A 24,651-nucleotide genomic window follows, 5' to 3' on the forward strand; every position below is an offset into this window, starting at 1 on the left:
TGTTGGTGTGGATATTCCACAGTAGCAGTGTTCTATGTCTCTGTGGTGTTGGTGTATATATTCCACAGTAGCAGTGTTCTATGTGCCAGTGGTGTTGGTGTGGATATTCCACAGTAGCAGTGTTCTATGTCTCTGTGGTGTTGGTGTATATATTCCACAGTAGCAGTGTTCTATGTCTCAGTGGTGTTGGTGTAGATATTCCACAGTAGCAGTGTTCTATGTGCCAGTGGTGTTGGTGTAGATATTCCACAGTAGCAGTGTTCTATGTCTCAGTGGTGTTGGTGTATATATTCCACAGTAGCAGTGTTCTATGTGCCAGTGGTGTTGGTGTAGATATTCCACAGTAGCAGTGTTCTATGTGCCAGTGGTGTTGGTGTAGATATTCCACAGTAGCAGTGTTATATGTCTCAGTGGTGTTGGTGTATATATTCCACAGTAGCAGTGTTCTATGTGCCAGTGGTGTTGGTGTAGATTTTCCACAGTAGCAGTGATCTATGTGTCAGTAGTGTTGGTGTGGATATTCCACAGTAAAAGAGAGAATAAGAGGGGGAGGATACACAAGCAGGAAAAAAAGAAGACAAAACAACCGGTAACAAAATGTCACGCTCAGAATAAACAAGCCCTCTCCTCAAATACCATCTATTGTACTGTGTCTAGATAAGGCCTCTAAATCGGGCTGCAAAATGTAAGCTCCATTTCTCTGTACTGAATGGTTATCCTTTTGTTTTGACTCAGGGTCTTTTGTCTTCCTCTCATTGTCTCTTGCTGCATGTGTTTGTGTGTATATGTGTGTATATGCGTGTGTATGTGTGTGTGAAAGTGTAAATATCCCGCTGTGTGTGTGAGCGTGTGTAGAACAACAGCACATAATGCTTAGGCAGCCGAGCTGAAGAATTTGTTACAACAGGCATCACTTCTCCCTCCCGTCTCAGGTCTGATTGGGCCAGGCTGTAATCTAATTACCGTGTCTTCTACAGGAGTTGTGTGGACTTGGAGGGAAGTGAGCAGAGGATACCACCCAAACACCACCATAGTCTCTAGTGTCCAGACACAGACACAGACTGAATCTGTGACTCTGGTCTTCAGACATGGTCCTGGCTGAAGCATGCCTGTGTTTGTCTCTCTTTATCTGGCCTTGTCTCTCATGCCTTATCTCCTCCCCACCTCGCATTCCAGACGCACTTTTCTTCTATCTACCCATAACCCCCCTTTTCTCCCCTTTGTGCATTTTTGTGTCTAAATTGCAGTCTAACAGCTTTTTAAGAGCTGTTTTGCTGGAGTTTAATCCTCCTAGCCTCCCCTTCCAGCCTTTCTTCCATTGTGAAGATTCTTGGCTCAGACCGGGACCTCTTTTATACGGAGACGATCAGCTCATCCATCCACACGCCTGCCCCCCCTCCCCTCCCCTCCCCTCCCCTCCCCTCCCCTCACCACCCAACACCCTCCATACCCACCATTCTCTTCTACCATCCGTCCATCCCTCCACATGTCACCCTCTCTGCCAGCTTCCCCCATCTCCCCTTCCTCTGTGTTTCTCTCATACTATACAGTCAGTCAGCCATGATCCCTGAAATCAGTGCCTTGCAAGCCCCTTTTCAGAATTATATACGGTCTTAGTAATTATTGATTTGTCTTTTCTTTAGCTCTTTCTGACACAGTGCCTTCTCCTCTCCACACTCCCCCGTCAGCATCGTCACACAGCCTCCCTGTCCCCCTCTCTCTCTGTTCTCCTTCTCTTTCTCTCTCTCATTCACACACTCTCTAATTCTCTCTCTCCCTATCCCTTTCTCTCCCTCTCTTTCTCCATCCCAGGCGTGAAAATTGCAAGGTTTTGTGTCAGCTTGTCAACACACTGTGCTAGAAGAACCAGGACATCGGGAGGCAACAACAAGAAAAGACACACTGGAGTAAAAACCTGAGGTACTGTACGGTTGTAAAGACAAATAACCATAAAAGTGGTCTCCTGTCAGGTCTAAATTGTAAAGGGCCGGGGCTGTAAGAGGCGATTGATGGAATGTTGTAATCAGTCCGTCACATGTGCTGTCACCCTGCATGGCGTTGATTTCCACGCTGCTCCCATCAGGGCGAGGCGGACTGCGAGGGAGGCGGGCCAAGGAGGAGCTGATCGCATGGACAAGCAGCGGCTGTGTCTCCCTGGGCACCTGCCACCACAGACACAGTGGAAGGAGTGATAGAGAGGTAGAGAGAAAAAGAGGAGAGGACCGAGGAGTGCTGAAGGGAATAATACTGTGTGTGTGGAATGTCTGTGTCTGTGGAGTGTGTAGAGTGTGTGTGTGTGTGTGTGTGTGTGTGTGTGTGTGTGTGTGTGTGTGTGTGGTGTGTGTGTGTGTGTGTGTGTGTGTGTGTGTGTGTGTGTGTGTGTGTGTGTGTGTGTGTGTGTGTGTGTGTGTGTGTGTGTGTGTGTGTGTAGAGTGTGTGTGTAGAGGGTATGTGTAGAGTGTGTGTGTGTGTGTGTGTGTGTGTGTGTGTGTGTGTGTGTGTGTGTGTGTGTGTGTGTGTGTGTGTGTGTGTGTGTGTGTGTCAGAGACACTGGCATAGACACTTCCTGTGCTCTCTCTGGTGTCAGGAGAAGTTCTCTAAGTGTCATTATACCACAGTTGCCATCCCATCCACTGCTCCACTCCAGTGCCTAAGAGCTGACACTATACAGGGGGTGGCTGGCTGACTGGCTGGCTCGATGACTGGAAATGAAAAGCCATGAAAAAAAAGAGGAGGGCAGAGGAGGGGTTTGGCGGTATAAAATTGTCTGTACACATCAGCCAACAGTCTTGACAAGATGTTGATTGAGCCAGCCTTGTCATTTGGTTCCCTCTTGCCCCCTGGTGTTTTCAGTACAAGACAGCTGCTGGCTGAATCAGTGTGTCATACTCACTCCCAGTCCACCCCCTCGATCTCTCTCTCCTCTGTCTCTCCCTCTCTCTTCTCCCTCCTTCTCTCTAGTACTACTTGGAAGGGCTTTCAGTATAATTTACTGTGCTTTTAAATCCTTAACTTCTTGTGCCGTTTGCAAAAGCCTGGGTTTAGTGTGCACACAACAGCTGACATGCTGGATAAAATGGCACTAGTGCTCAACATGTGACGGGAAGCCTAGCTGCTCAAAGATGTGACGGGAAGCCTAGCTGCTCAACATGTGACGGGAAGCCTAGCTGCTCAAAGATGTGACGGGAAGCCTAGCTGCTCAACATGTGACGGGAAGCCTAGCTCCTCAAAGATGTGACGGGAAGCCTAGCTGCTCAAAGATATGACGGGAAGCCTAGCTGCTCAAATATGTGACGGGAAGCCTAGCTGCTCAAATATGTGACAGGAAGCCTAGCTGCTCAAAGATGCGACGGGAAGCCTAGCTGCTCAAAAATGGGATGCAAAAATTTGTATTAACTCTACTTCTTACATCCACCTCACTTCGCTCCCCAGCTGCAGAAAACCACAAGTAAACAAAAACAAATAATTAAACAATAGATTAAAAATCCATAAAACAATGAAAAGATCATGTTAGAGTGCCTCCTCCCCTTTCTTGCTCTCTTGCACTTTCTCTCAAAGGCAAAGGAAATGAAAACAAAGGAATTCTCCACTTAGACTCCACCACTGGGACTCTGGGCCCAATGCCCTGGGGTGTCAATTAATTTAGTCCAGGGATTTGTGGCCTACACTTCCTAATTGAGCCCAGTGGAGGCCCCCTTGGCTCTTCGCGATAGGAAGTAGTGCGTTTCATAATGAATACTTTTTTTCTTCCTTTATTATTATTATTTTTTAATTAGGGTGGTAATGTTGTAAATGTATGCATGTCAGTACTATTGTTGCCTGCCGATGCTGCTGTGCTTTGTGCTGGTGTTGTTGAACTATAAAGCAGAGGCAACCTCTGTCGATAACAGTGGGGCGGCACATTGAAGTCAAAGCAATTTTTTTGTGTGTGTGTTTTGAAAATACAGAAAGACTGGTTCAATGAGTCTCATTAGTGCTGCTTAATGTGTGTGCTTTATAAAGCTTAGAGGTTAATGTCGAATTGGCATCCATTCCGTTGAAGCTTCCCTCTAATTTGAGATACAATTTTTTTCTCTTCCCAGGACCTGACAAAGGGCTTCAGAGGGAGAAAATGACTTGTGTGTGAACTGTATATCCAACAGGGATAAACATGAATGTAATTAAACCATTTCACAATGCTTTTTACTTGTTTTTACTCTCACGGTTGCATCACACAACTATATTTTTTTATTTTGTCTAAGCTACTCTTCCCCACACCTCTGTGTGCATGAGACTGAAACTCCCCGGCACGTAACTCCTGGCGATTACACAAATTACCCAGCGACGTCCCGGGAGAGCCATAGATCCCTGGGAAACAGCATAGACCTCTCCTCCACAACCCCAGCGCCTGTCTCCTCTTACAAACCGTCTTCAAACCCTCGTTTATTCATCAATGTCCGCCGTTTCACCGGCCATCACCGTTTCTGTTCCCCTTTCTCTGGGAAAGATGGGAAAAAGCCGTTTTAATTAAGCGCCAATTTTTATTCCGTTCATCAGATTACTTCTGCCTTGAGACATTCTTTTAAAATTGGTGATGACTAAGGGCTTTCAGAGTACAATAAAAAGAGGAGAGGGGAAAGAAAGCATTACCTGCCGACCTCAGTACATCCTGCTTTGTGTTGGGGAAGAAGAGAGGGAAAGGAGGGAAAAACGAATTTCCTGAAACTCAATTTCTTAAGCGTTGATTAGTGCAGCCGTGCAATTAGAGTGAAATGTGAAGTCAGGCTTTTTTTTCAGATTACACCGCTTCCTCTAGAAAAAGCAGGCCGTGATTAACGAATAAATTATTAATGAGAGAACTAATTAATCAATTAATTATTAAGCAAGCACTCTGAACAAGAAGAAGGGGAGGATGTCAGCCAGCAGGGAAGAAAAGGGATGGAGGGATGGATTGAGGTGCGTGATATTAGAAAGAGGGGGATTTGGAGGGAAGGGTCTGCCTGTTTGTTCACTCAGTTTGTTTAGTTTTTCCAAGGTGGGAGGGAGGGAGACGGAAGACAAGAGTGAAGCCAACCCTTTAACATTTGTTCAGCTCGTGTCTTCTTCTCTGTAAACTCCTGACTCAGCTAGTACTGTCTTGTAAGTGCTGATCTCGTAACGTCAGGCATTGCAACTTCTCCAGTACATCAAGGCTGTGGTCATGTGATTGTGTAATGGTGTAGCCTGACAGAACCTCAAACTACTATGCGTCGGTCTGCGGGCACTGGGCGGCGAAGTTGGTGGGCGGTTACTGCTGGCACGCGGCCACACGACCAACACCCAATGCCCCCCTTCCCTCTCCCGCAGATAACCCAAAGTCCCCCCCCCACACCCCACCCCCTGGCTTTAAGTAGGACACCCCATCAATCTTTGATAATGTGCGGCGTGGGTCTCTCCAGTGTGACCAGGGGCTGATGAGACATCGCAGGGGGGACTTGATGTATGAAATGTGGGCCTGGACTGTAATTGTGATCTACTGTAGTGTTTCCAGTCAAGTTTGACCTTTTTTCTTCCATATTCATCGCTGCAGTGAAATAAAATATGCGTGATCTATTCCCCCCTCAGGATCCCCCTTCTCCTCCACCTCTACACTTTACTCAGTGCTGGGGGGACTGGCAAATGTCCCATAGTGCACCCACACACAACAGGATATGACACACAAAATATTATTTTATGATGGGATGGGTTTACTGTGGGCCATTGAAATGCAACATAACTCTATAAAGCCTTTCCTTCTCCACTCTACTCCTACCCCAACCTCCTCCCTTCTTACTCCAGGAAAACATATCCTCAAAGCTTGAACATGAGAGGAACAGCTTTCATCCCGGCTTGGTATCCTTCGTAGCATTTATTGCTGGGCCTTATTAACAGAGTTGTGAGTGACAGAGACAGAGAGAGAGAGAGAGGGAGAGGCAGAGAGAGAGAGAGGCAGAGAGAGAGAGACCTCCTGGCAAATGTATGACCATATTAGAGACACATATCTCCCTCAGATTACACGGAGCCACAAAGAATTTGAAAACAAACCACATTTTGATAAGCTCCCATATCTATTGGGTGAAATACTACAGTGTGCCATCACAGCAGCAGGATTTCTGACCTGTTGCCACAAGAAAAGGGCAACCAGTAAAGAACAATGTTTATGTTTATTTATTTTCCCTTTTGTACTTTAACTATTTGCATATCATTACAACACTGTATATAGCCATAATTTCACATTTATTTATTCCTTCGGAATGTAATGTTGTGTCATGTTTACTGTTCATTTTTTATTGTCTATTTCACTTGCTTTGGCAATGTAAATATATGTTTCCCATGCCAATAAAGCCCTTTGAATTGAACTGAATTGAGAGAGAGAGCGAGAGAGAGAGCGAGAGAGAGAGAGAGAGAGAGAGAGAGAGAGAGAGAGAGAGAGAGAGAGAGAGAGAGAGAGAGAAAGAAAGAGAGAGAGAGAGAGAGAGAGAGAGAGCGTGGTGGCTGCAGGGAGGGTCTCTAAGGGCCCTCTGGAGAGAAGGCTGCTGCAGCCCTGTGGAAGAACAGAGAGATGGATCCACAGCACAGGGCATCATCCTCAGCCTGCCTGTAATGCCTGGTAAAGGTCCTTCTCTCTCTCTCTCTCTCTCTCTCTCTCTCTCTCTCTTACCCTTTGTCTCTCTTTCTCCCCCTCCCTCCCTCTCACTCCCTCTCTCTCCCTCTTTCCCCTCTCTCCATATCTCTAACTCGGTGTGTCCCTGGTGTTGTATCCCTGGTGTTGACTCACTGGTGCTGTTTTCTGGCCTAATGGCAGCGTGGAATTGCAGATTTCCTCAGAGCTCAGTGGGTGTGAATGGGTCTTTGTCCTGCTGGCTGGGCTGGTCCATTGACTGGAGGACCTGGACATATGGTCCCTGACTGTGTGATGTGCTGGGACGTGCCTAGCTGAAGAATGCTGTGGGCTGGGCCCTTGACCTCTGCCTGGCCCTTAACACCTTGCCTGCCTGAGCAAAGCTGGTGGCTTGATAAACTTAACCACTTCATTGTGTCACTCCATTTTTCTGGAGTGGGGTTTATTATTTGGGGGGTTTGTTAGTTGAGGGACAGATGTGTGACTGTTTCACCACTCACACTCAAACACACACACAAAGGAAGAGACACAAACAAACACATAGAGATGCAAACAGAGAAAACACACACACAAAGAGAGAGAAATAGAGAGAGAGACACACACACACACATACACACATTGCTCTGCAGCTCGCCTATCTGCCTGGCTGCAGTAATGGATAGAGTCTTGATGCCAGTGCCAGTATCTTTGATGTCCAGACTTATATTGGGAGAATCTCACTGTGTCTCAGTGCGATAAGGCCTTTAAATTAAGTGTCTAACAAGGATGTCCAGTGTCCACAACGGTGACATTGCCACCCAAGTATAACCCCATCAATCAGGGAAATGGACCACTATCTACCCACACCATGACTGTCCACTCCACACAGCAGCCCAAAAGTTTTAGCTAGTGCAATTATGCCAAACGGCTATCTCTCTTCTCTCTCTGCAAATACTGATTTATATATTTATTTATTTGCAGTTCACAGCTCATCTGTCTGTGGCCCCTGGTTTGTGGCCCTGATAAACAAGTGGAGTGTTGCAGGCTCTTAAAGCCATCCGGGGAGATTATCGATCATTAGACAGAGTGTGGTGATAACCCTCTCAGCTGGCCATATCGTCTCCACAGGATATGGTATGAATCACAGGAAGTTGAGATCAATCTACTGTATATAGATTGTGCTGCTTGATTACAGATAGGAGAAAAAATATCCCATTTGGCTTAAACCACCCCAATGCCTGCGAGTGTGTATGTGTGTGTGTGTTTAAGCACAAGAGAGAGAGGAGATTGGGAAAGAGAGATTGTGTGGCATATCATATCTTTTTCTATTTCCGTGACTTCTGGTGTTTGCTGAAGTCGCCTCTCTGCCTCCCATCCTATTGCACCACCGCCATGCAATCTGTCCCACCTCCACTCCTTCACCCTCCTCAGCCTGGCCTACTCTTACATCTCCCTTCTTGAGGAAGGTTTCTTTAAAATCGGAATTAAAAGAGACTCCAAACCTTCAGCTCTCCCAGGGGCCGGCTGAAAGCAGCTTAGAACAATCAAGCAGACAGATTAGAAGTGAAAAGAAAAGAGAAGGAAGGAGAGTGGGAGAACCGGAGAGAGGGAAACAACCCAAAGAATGGAATGGTGGAGAAAAATATTGAGACAAGGAAAAATTAACCCTTTACTCCACCTCCCTCCCTCCCGTCTTCCCTCCCTCACCCCTCTCCTCCCTCCTTCGGCTCTGTCCCTCCTCTTGTCCCTGACCTACTGATATTCAGCTCTTGGGTAGATTAGGCAGCGAGCGGAGCCGGAGGACAGGGTAAATACTATGGGGGAACAAAGACCAACAGGAGCCCACCTTATTGGATTGTAATTCTGAGCTGGGGGAGAGCTTGTAGAGGGGCATGTTATACTGTGCTGTGGGACACAAGTTAGAGTAGAGTGGTAACACCAGGCCAACTTTACTTTCATCACCTAGCCTACACTCATCCCCCACCCTTTCACTAATATTCCCTCCCTCCATCCTCTCTTTTTCTCTGGTTTTCTCCCCATCTCCCCCCTTTCTCTATCTTTGCCGGCTCTTTCACATATTGCCTGTGAGAATGGCAAACAGAAGCTTCTCAAAACACTCCTCAGAGAGCTATTTGTCATCCCCCTTTCCCGGGTTCTCTCTCTTTCTCAACCCCTTCTCTTTTAACAAGGTGGAACGAGACTCGTCCCCTAGAGGCGGCTGTTTGAGCGATAAGGTTAAAATGGGCTGAAAAATTGGGGAAGATTATTTGATATTGGACAGATTGAATTATCTGGAGTGAGAGGGAGGGAGGGAAGGGAGGAGAGCAAAATAATTGTTCTGCAGTGCCCCAGGAGGAAGGGCTAGTGTGGAGGAGAGGAAAGAGAGAGAGGAAAGAGAGCAAGAGAGAGGGAGTCTGGTTTTATATTAATGGTCACCAAACTCAAAAACAATTCAGGATAATGAAAAGGGTCTTATTTTTTCCTCTCAAGAGTCCAATCTTCCCAATCCACATCCCTGCTAATTTGAGTGTGAAAACACAGTCTGTCCGGGTCGAGCCAGGAATTCTACATATGTGTGAACTTTCTCGCTGACGTTGAATCAAACCCGTTGGCCCCTCTGATTAGGCTTGTGTTCAGGTCTCTCATGTTCCCACTCGTCCCCCCTCGTCCCCCTGCGCTAATTACAGAGAGGGCTAATTAATGTAAAGTGCCAGAGAGGACCCTGCCATCACAGGCACACACGCGGTCTAACACGGGAGAGAGAGCGGTCTAACACGGGAGAGAGAACGGGGGAAGAAACACACCCGCCCGTGCGCCGGCAAGAGACAAGCCATCGTCACCTCAGCAGCCTCACAAAGCGATTCATTAATTGGTGTGAAAACACACACACACACACTAATGTTATGGGTATTCGGAGAAGCTGTTGCTCGTTAACACATTACCCAGAAGGGAGGGAGAGAGAGAGAAGAAAGAGAAAAGAAGAGGGGTTGGTTGTATGGTGCGGAGAGAGGGAACATTTTGACCCCAGTGTTGTGTTTGTACCTTTGTGGTGTTGGCCAACACAGTTCATGTTTCACACAAGATGGCAGCTTCAGCTTCCGTACCCCCGGCGGTAAGTGTGAAAAGGCTTTTCTAGACCACCGTGCCTTCCTAATCAAAGCTACAGGAAATGAATCAGAAGCAACAGTTCCGAATCGACCCCAGAGGTAAAGGTGGAATTGACATGGCCACCGTTCATTTTCACACCATTAAAGCAACCGTCATGCTCCTACGGCACAACTGAAGAACCATACATTTTCCCTCCCCATTCATTCCTGTTCCCACCTAAGTGTAACTAGTGTGCTGAGAGTCGGGAAGCACGTTCAGGGAGTGAGTGTTTTAATAAATAAATAAATGAAACAATAAACACGCAACACAAACTACGCACCAACATCAATAACACCTGAGGAAAGAACCCAGGGGAGGGACAGATATAGGGAAGATAATCAAGGAGGTGATGGCGTCCAGGTGAGTGTCATGAGGCGCTGTTGTGCTTGACGATGGTGACAGGTGTGCGGGATAATCAGCAGCCTGATGACCTAGAGGCCGGAGAGGGAGTATACGTGACACTAAGAAAACCATACACCACTTAAAAAACCTATCTGCTGTTAACTAATCCTAACAAAAAACAAAAGCACACACCAAACAAAACCTTCACACAACATAGTCACTATTCGAACTCCCGGAGGTGCAAGACAAAGGAGCCCAATTCTAACTGGCTTTTAAAGACCTCCAAGAACAATCACAACTCTTTTTTTAAGAGAGAGTTCACTCACTCCAGCCCCTATGGTCTTTCTAAAGGAGTGCTCAGTCAGTTAGGCAGTGAAAGGCAGTGAGGCCGTGGTCTATGGAGCAGTGAATGGCTAATCCAGAGTTTGAAGGACCCAGAGCCGCCCTCCTCGAGCCCAGGCTGAATGCAGACTGAATGGGCCTCGGAGTAGGACTGATTGCCCCACAGTCTATGGTCAGCTTTTTTTAAGTAGCCTGTGATTGAGTGGTTCCATTAATGTCCCATTTATCTTCCTTCCCCGCGCCAGAGCTCTGAAAGAGCGGGTGACACTCCTGGACACACCCACGCAGAGACAGGAGAACGGAGCATGCGCTCGGGCGCACACTCACACACACACACACGCAGAAACCATCTCTCATACACACACATACACATACACACTGGAGTCGTGACTGGACACAGGCTTTTCAGAACCTCAAGGATATGACCACTTTGTGTCTATCTAGTGCACTACGAGCAACTCCAAACTGCCAGCACTGTCACTGTGTTAAAAGATAAACAACTGTGATGGCTTGGTACAATCACTCAATAGTTCTCAAATAACACCCGAAATACTGTTGGTCTCTCAATAAGTCCAAAGACATCTGTCGCTCAGCATATACGCTTTTAAAATACAGAGGGCTGAATTAATGCAGCTGAAGCCCCTGGGCCCGGGCTGTTTTTACAACAAATAATAATAAAGGAAATATATACTTGTATATATTATATATTCAATATAGATTATATATGTAGTATGTATTTGTATTGATTTTTTACTGCAACCTCCAACCACAGGAGAACTTTGTGTGTAGACAGGCTTTTGACTATTTGACTATTAAACTCATGGGTACGCTATCAATGGATACCAGTTCTGACTTGAATGGGAACTTCCATCTATGGATTATATTTCTATGGATGGTTGCAGCTGTTGGTTTGCGTTTTGCAGATTTCAAAGTACAATTAAGGGGAAAATATGCTGTTTGTAAAACAAATGGCTACTGCTGAAAAGAGAAGACTAGTTTGTCTGTAGAACCAATAGAAACAGTTTTTCTCAACAACTCCCAATTAGATTTCTTAATCCGGCCCTGAAAGTATAACAGGAGCTGCAGGTTTTTCACAAACAATCTTCCCCTGACTGATTAGTCTTGGGCTGTAGTTTCAGACAGTAACCAGTAATCATCTCACTCCAGACATCTCTCCATTGAACAAGTCGAAGGACAGACTGAGGACTTGCTGCTCTTCTGCTGTCTGCATGCAGCTTACTGCTCCACATGTTCCCCACCTCCTCAACCTCACACACTCACAAACCAGGGTGTGTGTAAAGTGGTGTCGGGGTGTGTGTATAGTGGTTCCAGGGAGTGTGTGCTGTGTCTTCTTAGTGATGGTTTGGCAGGTGGCTGTGTTTGAGGTGTATGAAACTGAGATAAAACGGTGTGTGTTTGTGTATGTGTCAGGGTTGTGTGTGTGTGTGTCAGGGTTGTGTGTGTGTGTGTGTCAGGGTTGTGTGTGTGTGTCAGGGTTGTGTCTGACGGAGACAGGAGCAGGGCCCTGTGGCCTCACACATGGAGGTTGGAGACCCTCCCAAACAACTGAAAACAAACAGGCACTTCCAGGGACCAGACACTGCCTTTGATCTGGAGGAGAGACGATCTCTTGCTCTCTGTTTCCCTCTCCCCATCTCTCTCTCGCCCCCCTCTCTCTCTCTCTCTCTCTCTCACTCTCCTCTCTCTTCTGCTTCTCAGTGTTAATCTTTCTCTCTTCTGCTCTTTCTCTCCCTCTCTCTCATTCCTCATCTCCCCTTGCTCTCTCTCTACCTCTCTATCCCCTTCCTTTCCCTCCCCCTCTCCCCACCTCACTGCATCAAATGGGGTGACTTTTCAGGCAGCATTGGGCTGCACCTCAAAGTGCAGGCTGTGAAGACAGCTTTTCTCTCCTCCTCTCTCTCATCCGTTATTGTTCCATCTCTCTCTGTCTCCTGTACTTTATACCACACCCCTCCTCCTTGGCAGCCTTGAACGTTGAAATGGAGAGGGACATTTCCGTCATCTACACATCTCATTTCATCTGCACCTCTGTATCTCTCTCCCTGTGGCTATCTATCGCTCTTCTCTGCCTTTGTCTGTTTACCTTTACGTCTAATTATGCTGTCTTACTTACGCAATTAGCGCACAAACAAATGGCTAAACCCCCCCCCCCCCCCCCCCTTAGCAGAGCCCTGAGAAAACAAATGATGGAGAACAATGGGTAGAAATGGCTCCTGCACCAAACCACATGATGGATGCAGCCTGGAACTCTGCGTCTCATCCCCCTCTCCCTCCCTCCGTCCACTCCTCTCTCCTCCAATATTATCTCCTGCTCTATCTGTCTCTGTTTGGAAACTCCCTGAAAACCTGCAGTATCTATACTCTCTCCTTCCCTCCCTCCAGCCCAACTATCCTATCAATAGCAGGCTATATCATCTGTCATAGACTGACACTGGATTCACACTCACATCATCTTAGGCAATGTCATCCCTATTGTGTATGTGTCTGTAACACTCTCCCTCTCTCCCTCCCTTTCTCTCTTTCCTCCCTTTCTATCTCTGCTTCTCCCTTACCTCTATCCTTGCTGTTGTCTCTATTGACACCCCCCGCCCACCCCCCCTCCCTCCTTCCTCCCCTATCCTCCAGAACGTTCCATGCACCATGGCTGGGACTTTCAAAAGCAAACAGACATCATCCTGTAGCAGAAGGGCATAGTAGCCCAATCTGTGTAGGGAACAATCAGTTCTTCCCAGAATGGTGCAACCCTAGGAGGGACTGCTGCTGTCTCCTGGCGGGGGTGCAGGGGTGTAGAGGGGTATAGGGTTCGCCCCTGTCGCTTAGCTCTCCAGACCCTAACCCTGCTGGAATTCTACTGGAATGTTGTCAGGATCAGGAAAGGCCACGGCACATTGATTATTTAGCACTACCTCATAAACTGAGATAGTTTTGGAAGTGGGATCAGATTCACCTCTCCAACACCTCACCCGCCCTTACCCCACCCGCCCGCACACACGCACGCACGCACGCACGCACGCACGCACGCACGCACGCACGCACGCACGCACACACACACACACACACACACACACACACACACACACACACACACACACACACAAAACCCCTTCTTCAAAAACCATTCTGTGTCTTAAGTCCATCTTCATGGCAAAGGGATACCTCAGGTTGTAATGTTTCGCCCTGAGGCATTGAAACAACCCCTTTCAATTCTTCCACCCCAGATTCTTACTTCAGTTACATCTTTGTTATTCTTTTAGCTACCTTGTGCTGGGAGAAAAAACACAAGTTCGCCTTACACCAATACAAGCATATACATTACCTTAAAGGCTAAGCTGCTGGCAGTAAATCCTTCTGACCCCCCCTCTCTTTCCCTCCCTCTCTGTGTCTCTCTCTCTCCCCTCCCTCCTCCCCCGGCTGAGGCACAGCTCTCTCTCTTTCTCTGTCTCTCTGCTCAGACAAACATCTCCTCCCAACCCCCTGTCCAGAGGATCTCCAATGCCTCTCTCTGTGTGAAGCTCCTGCTTCTCATCACCACAGAAGTTGGAGACCCACCTTACCCACCTACTGACTCTCACCCCTATCCCCCAAACCCTCCGCCGCCCCCGGCTGTCGCCCCACCCCTCACCGCGCCTCTCATCCCCAACACAGCTCGATACAATTACCATGTTTGGACATTGAGGGAGCCGCAGTTAAAAGCCTGATCGATGAGCTTTGACTGACACCCCTCAGTTGATAGCAAATTTGCTGGCTTTCCTAGCGGCCTCCCACAGAGAGTTTCAAAGCCTGGCTCTAAATTCCCTGCTGGAGGAGAAGGGAGAGAAGAAGAAAAGTTGCTACACTTTCCGCCAACCCTTCACCCAGCTGTCTGCCTCTCAAAACAACACAGTGAGGCAGAGAGACCTACCTTTCTCTCTGAGAGGAGGAGAAAGAGAGTTTAAGAAGCGATTTCCTTTCCCGACCGCCGAGCCCAGTATTTTTGTTAGCGGTTGAGTCACTATCACAATATTTGCCCTCAGATTCCTGTCAGTTTAAACTGTCAGGAAGCAGGAAGATGGAGCTCTTTGTTTGAGGAGGAGAAAGAAAGAGAGACAGAGAAAGAAAGAAGGACACAGAGAGATGGGAAGGAGGGGACCTGAAGCCCAGGGGAGCATGGGAGTTGTCCCTCCCTTCACACACACAACTCTCTGGTCTCTGTAAAGTCAGCGCAGCCCAGCCTGACCATCGCTTGTTTCCTTGAGTGCATTCCTTTCCCCCTGGTTGAGTTGAGTTTAGTGGAGACATGACATCCTGAGAGATAGAGCGTCATTAATTAGACAGTCGGGCTTTGACTAACCGCTCCATAAAGGGCACATAGCCCCAAAGATGGGAAACACTCATCTCAGCTCATCATCCTCTGCCCTAATGCATGCCCTTGACCCCCTGTCTTAGTGTGTGTGTGTATGTGTGTGTGTGTACTATGAGCAACACATAGTTTAGGGCGTTGCTTTGATAAGCTCCTCATGAGTCACTTATGGACGTGCACACACAGAACAACCCTCCAAAATAGCACACAATGGCCACATGATATTAACGTCCCTCTGCTCAAGAGGAGACACTGAAAATCAGACCGCTTCTCAAGAACGGATCGAGTGGGGAATAAAAATAGATAAATAAGTAGAAAATATATAGATAGACAAATAAATAGCTTCTCGCGGGATTCATAACTGAATGGATTTTTCCCCTTCAGTCCCTTCCCAGCTGCCAGAATCACCCCCCAACAGGGCAATCTTTAAAAGAAGGTTGAGGAACACGGCTAGTGAAGATAACATAGGCCCAGATATTGCTGCAACACTGGAGATACATTTCAATTTGCTGTTGGTTTCTGTGTCTCGGCAGGAGACAGGAAATTCTTGTCTTGGAGGGCAGGAATTGATTGGAAAATAAAAACTAATGTTTGGTCTAGTATGTTGGAGCTCTCTCTATGCTCTCTGGGTTTCTTGGGTTGGAGGTCTTGCCAAATTGTGATACATCTCTCTAGAAAGATGTGACACCCCCCCCAAAAAATGTGACACCTCCCCCAAAAATAAAACAAATACAATACAATTTGTTTCACTAAAATAGCTGGCTGGCTGGCTACTGTTTGAACACAGAGGCTGTGCTACTGCTCTGCTCTCTCCCTCTGGGCTCTGCTTTAATGATTTGTAAAGAATCAACCCAGGGTTCCCTCTCGCTGTACCATTGTTTGGAGGAGGAGAATGCAGAGAGTACACAGCCTCTGCTCTCTCCCTACTGTATTCTAATCAGTGGGTGATAATAGAGCCCAGTAATCTGCTGGCAGTGGATGGGAGTTCGAATGTTGTAGTACTGGTAGGGGCCCTGGGCTGAGAGGCTGAGGGGCCGGGCGGCATGTGTGTTTGGATGGACCAGTTATTTGGAAGAGGAAGCTGACACAGCCCCTCCATTGTCCCTGTCTTTATGTGTCACTTCCTGCAAGGACCTTCCTCTGCCCCGGAGGGAAACAGAGGTGAGGATGTGCAAAGACAGAGACAAGGAGAGAAGTAAGGGAAGGAGAGAGCAGTGAGAGTTAGAGAAACATAGTTTGAGAGAGAAAGCAGAGAGAGAGAGAGAGAGAGAGAGAGAGAGGGAATGAAAAGAGGGGGAGAAAATAGAGCGAAGAGAGAGGAAGCGAGAGAGAGACAAAGACAGGGATGGAAGTGGCCAAGTGCCCCAGCTGGTAGTACAGCTCCAGCATATCTTGCCTGGCTGCCCACACAACACAAGGCCTTCCCTGTTGTGTTGAGCCGTGCCATCAACCACATCCAGTGAAGTAGCTAACAGCTGATAACAAGGCCCCTGGACACAATGCCAAGTTCTTTATCTCTGTTTCCCCGCATGGCAAAGCTGATTAGCGAGACAGAGCTTGTTTTATGAAGCCCCATTGTTTATATTCTCCCTCCAATTTCTGCCTCTGTACACAGCAAAGTTGTTGAGGGGATGGGGGTTGGGGGGATTGTGGGCCATAGATGAGTGAGGAAGACCCCAGGGGTCATTGTGCTGTTTGTCAAGGAGGCGAGGTCCGAGGAAGAAGACAATGCCAGTGTGCGTGAACATGTCTTGGGGCTGGAAGACACAGTAACCCATTGTTATAGCTTCTCCCCTCTGCACCTCTGTCTGTCTGTCTGTCTGTCTGTCTGTCTGTCTGTCTGTCTGTCTGTCTGTCTGTCTGTCTGTCTGTCTGTCTGTCTGTCTGTCTGTCTGTCTGTCTGTCTGTCTGTCTGTCTGTCTGTCTGTCTGTCTGTATGACAGTATGACAGTATGACAGTATGACTGTGTGACTGTGTCTGTATGTCTGTTAGTACCTTCGGATGAGTCAGTTCTGAGTTACTGGAGGGAAAGTGAAAGTGCAGGGAAAGGAGGGCTCTCTACAAAAGGTTAAGATGTGGTCGGGAATGGATATGAATTGTTGGTTTTCTGAGTGTACTGGTCTGGGGGGAATAACTCTTGCAGAGTGACTCACGAGTAAGTGTCTACAAAATGACCTTTAAAGTTTGATTGGTGCCCCCTCCCCTGAATCCTATTCCTTTCCATAGTCTATGAGGTCTGTCTGGAAATCAAATCTCCACCAGTCTGAGCCATGGGTCCATTGCAGAGAGCATTCCTAGTGTGGGAATCAAAGTAGGCCAAACTCATCCATATCTTTGCCATGGGTGCATCTCCTAAATAATGCAACAGACTTCTACACCAGACGGATTCTGCTGCGTCAGCGCTATTGTGACCGTGCACCCCTGGTCTGACACTCATCCTCAACTTGGCTTCTCTTCTCCCTCTCTGCCTTCCAACTTATTCTCTCTCATTTTACTTCCCCCCCACAGCAACAGAAAGAAAATGAGGGAGAGAGATAGGGGGGAAAGGAGAGAAAGATGGAGAGAAGTTAATGATGCTCCATGGTATTCCCTAGTGTTTTCCCGCCGCGTGTCAACTTGATCATCACACTGGTAGTTACACTTCTGAGTCCTGTCTCTCTCCTCCTCCTCCTCCTCCCTCTCCCTACAACCCCTTACACCCCCAGTCCTCTGTCCCCCGCTCACTCCGCCCAAGCCTGACTCCTCCACAAGAATTCAAAGCAGCGGAGGTTCATGAAATATGCACGGTTCCCCTAAAACAAACCTCCCTAGCCACGCTGCCACCGAATCGCCCAGAAATATTTCTGCTACACAGCTCAGATCCAGGACAAATCTCTGCTAATGGGGAAGGGGGAGGAGGAGGGGGGGGTCAAGGAGGCAAAGCTATATGTTCCTCTGATGGCACCTGTCTAGGCCTCATTGTGTATTTACAGTATATCCATGGTGGAAGGCTGTGTTTGTTTGTGTGTAGATGAGTTCTACTAGACTTACTAATGCCCCACATTAACACATTCTCCTCACTGGGCAAGTTCAGAGGAGGATGGTGATGGTGATGCATTTTCAGGGTGCTTCACTGGGTTTAGACACGAGTGGCGACAGCCAGGACTTGAGGAAAAAGCAGCGAGGGAAACGTGTGATCTCAGCTCCCAGCCTTTGAACTTACCCTATGAGACTCAGCAAACCAAAGCTAAAGGTTCCAAAAAAGAGCTCATTGAAGATTACTCGGAATACTGATGCAGGGTGGAATCCAATTCCAGTGGGAAGCCAGGGGACATTCTGAGAAAGCAAATGATGGATAGATGCTGCCGTTGCTCCTGCTGCAGAGGAGGGCCACAGAGAGGACATACATATGGATGGGTGAACAAGCATTGAACAACCAAGTTTTCTGGGACGGTGTGTGTGTGTGTGTGTGTGTGTGGTGTGTGTGTGTGTGTGTGTGTGTGTGTGTGTGTGTGTGTGTGTGTGTGTGTGTGTGTGTGTGTGTGTGTGTGTGTGTGTGTGTGTGTGTGTGTGTGTGTGTGTGTGTGTGTGTGTCTGTTTGTGTTTCAGCCTGTGAACCATGCTGGCTGCTGCCCCTCCCCATCCAGCTGCTGTCTGTCTGTCAAGGAATTGTTCTGCTGCTGGTGTCATCTTACACCCGGTCCCCTCTACCCCTCCCCTCTCTCTGATGATCTGATGAGATAAACATGCGTGACAGACACAAAGTAAATCTATGACTACTCTACCATGACAAATGGGACATTACAGTTTGTTTGCCATTTGTGGTGTTTGTTTGTCAGGAATGGATCCACTAGGACCCTGGAACTCTGCTGTTGTTTGTTTGTGCTCCTCACAGTCAATAGTTAGGGGAATACTGTATTTCCCGACCCTCGTTGACAATTCTTTAGGAGGGAAAAGTCTGTTTGTGCTTGTGTTCCAGTTCCAGCAGGCGTTCCATCTCCATCTCCTCTCTCTTCTCCTCCCAGAGGAGAGTGGGTGTCAGTGTGACGATGTTGTGTATTCTGATTCAACATTTACATTTAATTACTGCCTCCCCATGTGTCAGTACTCGGCTCTCGTTTATCAAAGACAGTGGGAAGAAAACACGGCTTAACTGCCAATAAACATTTTGTTTTTAATTAATTTACTGAAGCGTTGACCGAAAGCGCTTTACTTTACTCCTGGATGCTCAATGTTAATTGGAAGAAGTAAGATCCTCTGAATCCGAGGGGTCGGGGGATTTGAAGCCTTTATCTAGAGCCGAATCAAAGCCGGCGTTAATAATACACCAAAACTAAGAAAATGTTTGTTTAAAGGCGTGGAAACTGGAAACAACAACACACATGCATAAAAATCGAGCAATGAGTGGTTGCGTATGAAAATATACAGTTGAAGTCAGAAGTTTACATACACCTTAGCCAAATACATTTAAACTCAGTTTTTCACAATTCCTGACATTTAATCCTAGTAAGAATTCTCTGTCTTAGGTCAGTTAGGATCACCACTTTATTTTAAGATTGTGAAATGTCAGAATAATAGTAGAGAGAATGATTTATTTCAGCTTTTATTTCTTTCATCACATTCCCAATGGGTCAGAAGTTTACACACGCTCAATTAGTATTTGGTAGCATTGCCTTTAAATTGTTTAACTTGGATCAAATGTTGTTTTGGGTAGCCTTCCACAAGCTTCCCACAATAAGTTGGGTGAATTTTGGCCCATTCCTCCTAACAGAGCTGGTGTAACTGAGTCGGGTTAGTAGGCCTCCTTGCTCGCACACGCTTTTTCAGTTCTGCCCACACATTTTCTATAGGATGGAGGTCAGGGATTTGTGATGGCCACTCCAATACCTTGACTTTGTTGTCCTTAAGCCATTTTGAGACAACTTTGGAAGTATGCTTGGAGTCATTGTCCATTTGTTATGACGATTTGCAACCAATTTTTTACTTCCTGACTGATGTCTTGAGATGTTGCTTCAATATAGCCACATAAATTTCCTACCTCATGATGCCATCTATTTTGTGAAATGCACCAGTCACTCCTGCAGCAAAGCACCCCCACAACATGATGCTGCCGTGCTTCAGAGTTGGGATGGTGTTCTTCGGCTTGCAAGCGTCACCGTTTTCCCTCCAAACATAATGATGGTCATTATGGACAGACAGTTCTATTTTTGTTTCACCAGACCAGAGGACATTTCTCCAAAAAGTACGATCTTTGTCCCAGTGTGCATTTGCAAACCGTAGTCTGGCTTTTTATGGCAGTTTTGAAGCAGTGGCTTTTTCCTTGCTGAGCGGCCTTTCAGGTTATGTCGATATAGGACTCGTTTTACTGTGGATATAGATACTTTTGTACCTGTTTCGTCCAGCATCTTCACAAGGTCCTTTACTGTTGTTGTGGGATTGATTTGCACTTTTCGCATCAATGTACGTTCATCTCTAAGAGACAGAACGCATCTCCTTCCTGAGTGGTATGACGGCTGCGTGGTCCCATGGTGTTTATACTTGCGTACTATTGTTTGTACAGATGAACGTGGTACCTTCAGGTGTTTGGGAATTGCTCCCAAGGATGAACCAGACTTGTGGAGTTGTAGACTTTTTTCTCTAAGGTCTTTTGATTTTCCCATGATGTCAAGCAAAGAGGCACTGAGTTTGAAATACATCCACAGGTACACCTCCAATTGACTCAAATGATGTCAATTAGCCTATCAGAAGCTTCTAAAGCCATGACATAATTTTCTGGAATTTTCCAAGCTGTTTAAAGGCACAGTCAACTTAGCGTATGTAAACTTCTGACCCACTGGAATTGTGATACAGTGGAATTGTGATACAATTATAAGTGAAATAATCTGTCTGTAAACAATAGTTGGAAAAATTACTTGTGTCATGCACAAAGTAGATGTCCTAACCGACTTGCCAAAACTATAGTTTATTAACAAGAAATTTGTGGAGTGGTTGAAAAATTAGTTTTAATGACTCCAACCACATTTACTCTCTGGGGGATTAATAAAGGGTTATGTATTCTTACAGAATAACGCAATAGCCGATATTGCCTACTGTGCTGTAACTATGGAAAAAGTACACTAAAGGTTTTATTTGCTCTATATAGGTTTTACTTATATTATATCCAGGCATGTTGATATTGCATAACTATTCAAAGTCCACATAAACTGATTTTCTAGCACATAATAACACACACATGCACACACACACAGCCAAGATTAGTAGCCTATCAAAAGAAAGACCCATTGTTTGGAACATTGAATGTGAAACCTCCTTTCCTAAGAGGCACACTAATTGGACATTGATGAGACGTATAAATAATTACAGCGACACTTATAGTAAACTATCATTGCAAAGGCCACTACACAAATGATTGACAAGCCAATGTTGACTCCCATCAGACGATTGCCCCCAGTGGCTGAAGTCCTCACGAAAAAATAACACAAAGAGCGGTTGGACAGATAAAAAAAAAATCATTGCACCATGCCCAGGGTCTGTTGGCTGCCTTTAATAGACATTTTCTTTATTTCTAGATCGTTTCATTATTGACCTTTTCTGTGTAGCCTAGTGGTGGTGCAGCCTTTTCCACCTAGCTGCGTTTGGCTATGGAATTATTAATTGGAGACTTGTGTTTAAAAACCGTCTCAAATCCAACCCCATGGCTGTTTATGCACTTACAACGAGACATAGCCTAGCTGTTCCCCATCTTAAACCTATTTGGTCTGGACTTTCGGCTGAGTGAGGTCTGATTCAACTTTAAAGGCTACTAGAGGTTAGGCTACATTGTTACTTTCGATATAGAATAATAACACAATAGTGTTGTCTGATACATTACAAATACAGGTTGCATAATAGGCTAGTATATATTTTAATATAAATGACACACAGTGGCCTTTGATAAACTTCTGTAAAGGTCGGCTAAAAAAAAGAGATGGAGAGCTTGCTGCGGCGGTCTTACAATATAACGTGGTTTCCTCACAAGCTTCAATCCCCATCCAATTCCACTTTGTGTTTCAAATATAAAGCCCATTCAAAAATAAATGAAATATGGGTGAGATAGGGGGTGTGTGGGGCGAGAGAGGGAGTGTGTCGGGGTGGAGAGGTCGAGTTCTAGCTGGTGCATTAAGGTCTGCTTGGCTGCATTAGGGGAATGTTCCCAGGTTCTCTCTACTAAGCTATACATGTTGCTCGTTTCAGCACATCTCATTTGAAATTATGATCGGTGATACCTGTGGTCAACCTCATAGGCTACTATCCTTCGCCTGGTAGACTAGTGCGAATATCTAGAGGCGGATATAAACTCTTCCTCTCCGTCCTTCTCTCTTTTATCTCTCTGCTTTATCTCTTTATTTCTCTTTCTCTTGCTATCTGTCTCGTGCTCTCTCTCTTTTACTCCACACACACACACACACACACACACACACACACACACACACACACACACACACACACACACACACACACACACAAACCACTTGCTTCAACAGCGACTTCTGATGTCACCGCATACCTTAGTGGCAACAATCCCGTATTACACGAGTTTTGATCTGTTAGCATCGTCTATAGCCTTATGTCTGCATATCAAAGAAACCCGTCCACTAACATGATGGAATGTTTCCAAACGATCAGCAAAAAAACACACCCCGCCTAGCCTACACCAGATAAATAGCCTAATGCGTAAAACAACAAAAACCGCATCACCTCGCCACTGTGCGCTTTGGTAAGGGTTGGCGTTAGTGCCATTCAACCAGTACCCCGGGTCAGCTCTTTCAGTAGCGGAACTTTGTCTCAACATCCCTAGAAAAACTATAGTTCCTCAGAGCAAAAGCAGAGCCGCAATATTATCTCCTCTCTCTCATCCCCGTCAGCACAGCGCATCGACTAGGCTACAGTTTGACGCAGCGCGCCCTGAACGGAACGCGGAGCGAGCATCTCATGAGTTTATAGCAATAGCGCAGAAAAACAACCAGAATTTTTTTTGACAAGAACGGTTTTCTTACCTGTTCCCATAAGGCAAAGGACGAGGTAAAACTGCAACATTTTATCTTGTCTTCTGTCGCCGGTTTGGCTGTGTTTTCCCCGAAAGTGTAGGACGGGAATCTATTGTTCCGTCAATGCGACTGGGGTGAGGGCTGCCGCTTGCTGGTTATTCTCCACCAGCAATAGCACTGCTTGGGTAAATCAAACGTACCGGGCGATGTCCCTGTCTCTGAAATCGTATGCTTCTCAAAGCACTGGTATTGTCCGAAAACTTTGCAAACAGTCATTTAGGAATTATTTTCCATAGTTATGAACTTTTTCAGTATGACAGCGTATATGTATCCTCTGTTCGATCAATGTATTCCTCTTCCCTCTCAAGTTGGTGCAACTGACTGTTTTTGAATGAAGTACATCTCACCGTCTGTTTGTCCACAGTAGTGTCCAGAAGGCTATTCTCTCTTTTTCCGGTCGGTACTGATGCTGAGCTGCGCTGCGCTCCGTCCTGCTTCTCGCGCAGTTCTGCCTAAACACAATGAAGTTGCTACTCTCGCACCCCGCTGCTCGAGTCTCCCTCTCTCACTTGCTCTGCTCTTTCCCTGTATCTTCAGCAGCTCATACATACACACACTCTCAATCTCGTTCTCCTCTATTTCTCGTAGCAGTCTGCTAGGGGAGATAATCCACACGGACAATCATCTGTTTAGGATCCTCTGAATTTAGGCATATCAAAATCTCAGAAAGGGGGGGCTGCTGTGAGCTGGAGCTGAGAACTCCCCTTTCCCATTGACAAGAACACAAACTAGTGACGAGGGGTTCACTGGCCGCCGCCCCCGGGGACCCGCTATTGGTTGACAGGGGACAGAGCAACCGGGGGATTAACACCCATATGCAAAAAGGGTTGAATCTCTAATATGGAGGAGCTATACAGATGTAGGATCTTAATTTGAGCCAGTTTCCTATAGCAAAAAATCAACCCTGCAGAAACAGGGAATGTGAATCATTATGTGGATTATGATTAATTGACATTTTTGTAGGGGTTGATATGGTAACAATGGGGTAAACACCCCATTGTTTTGCATGTCAGCAATCAAGTGTTTAAGATATATAACTTTCAAAATACAGAAATACCTGTACAGATCATTATGCATCATACCTGCTGTATTTCTGTATTTTGAAAGTTATATATCTTGAAAACTTGATCGATGACATGCAAAACATTTAGGGAGTATTTCAACAATGGACTAATGAAACAAATACCAAAAGATAGTTTTGGAGTCTTCCTTTAAGTGAAATGTCTATTTTCTGACAGAAAAAAAGCTACATTTGCTAAGATTTAGATATGTGCATACTGGGTGTCCTTCAGCAAACACATTTTGAAGGGAAATAACTGGGCAGAATATTTTTGTTGTTGTTATTCAATAAAAGCAGAAACTTTAGAAAGGGGGTGCTTTCCCCCACTATCGGGGAAGACATCCATTTTAATGTTTTATTTTAGCATTTTTTTGTAATTGACTCTTAAAAGCTAGGTGTCTTATTTGAATTAAATAAATCAAATATATTAACAAAATGACATTACATATCTCACTATTAATATCCTCACTATGTATCAGGACTCAGGCTAGGACCCAGATGCAGACACAGGAGGTGGATAGTCCGAGGCTATAGTACGAGACTCAGAGTGTATTAAAGTACAAGGGCAGGCAAAATGTAAGTCAAGGCAGGCAATGAGTCGTAATCCAAATCAGAGTCAGGCAGGTACAGGGCGGAAGGCAGGATCAGGGTCAGGACAGGCAGAAAGGTCAACACTGGGAAGATTAAGAAATACAAAAACCAGAGCACAGGAAACACGGGAACACGCTGGTAGGA

General features: G+C 46.2%; 1 protein-coding gene across 13 annotated transcripts in view; it reads right to left on the bottom strand.

Annotated features, from left to right (window-relative positions):
• Positions 1-23,553, bottom strand: part of kirrel2 (kirre like nephrin family adhesion molecule 2) — a 46,672-nt gene extending 23,119 nt beyond the window's left edge. For 7 of the 13 annotated variants that reach the window (XM_045701225.2, XM_082961438.1, XM_082961433.1 and 4 more), the window contains exon 1: positions 22,806-23,552. In XM_045701225.2, the coding sequence (XP_045557181.1) occupies positions 22,806-22,845 (40 nt within the window). In that variant the 5' untranslated portion in view covers positions 22,846-23,552. Of the gene's footprint in view, positions 1-22,805 lie in introns of all 13 variants that reach the window. The other 6 variants (XM_082961435.1, XM_082961434.1, XM_082961432.1 and 3 more) reach the window with 3 other exon arrangements.
• Between the last annotated feature and the right edge of the window lie 1,098 nt (positions 23,554-24,651).

The sequence above is a fragment of the Salmo salar genome, chromosome 02 (genome assembly GCF_965601325.2).
Source record: "Salmo salar chromosome 02, fSalSal1, whole genome shotgun sequence".
Classification (NCBI taxonomy): Eukaryota; Metazoa; Chordata; class Actinopteri; order Salmoniformes; family Salmonidae; genus Salmo; species Salmo salar.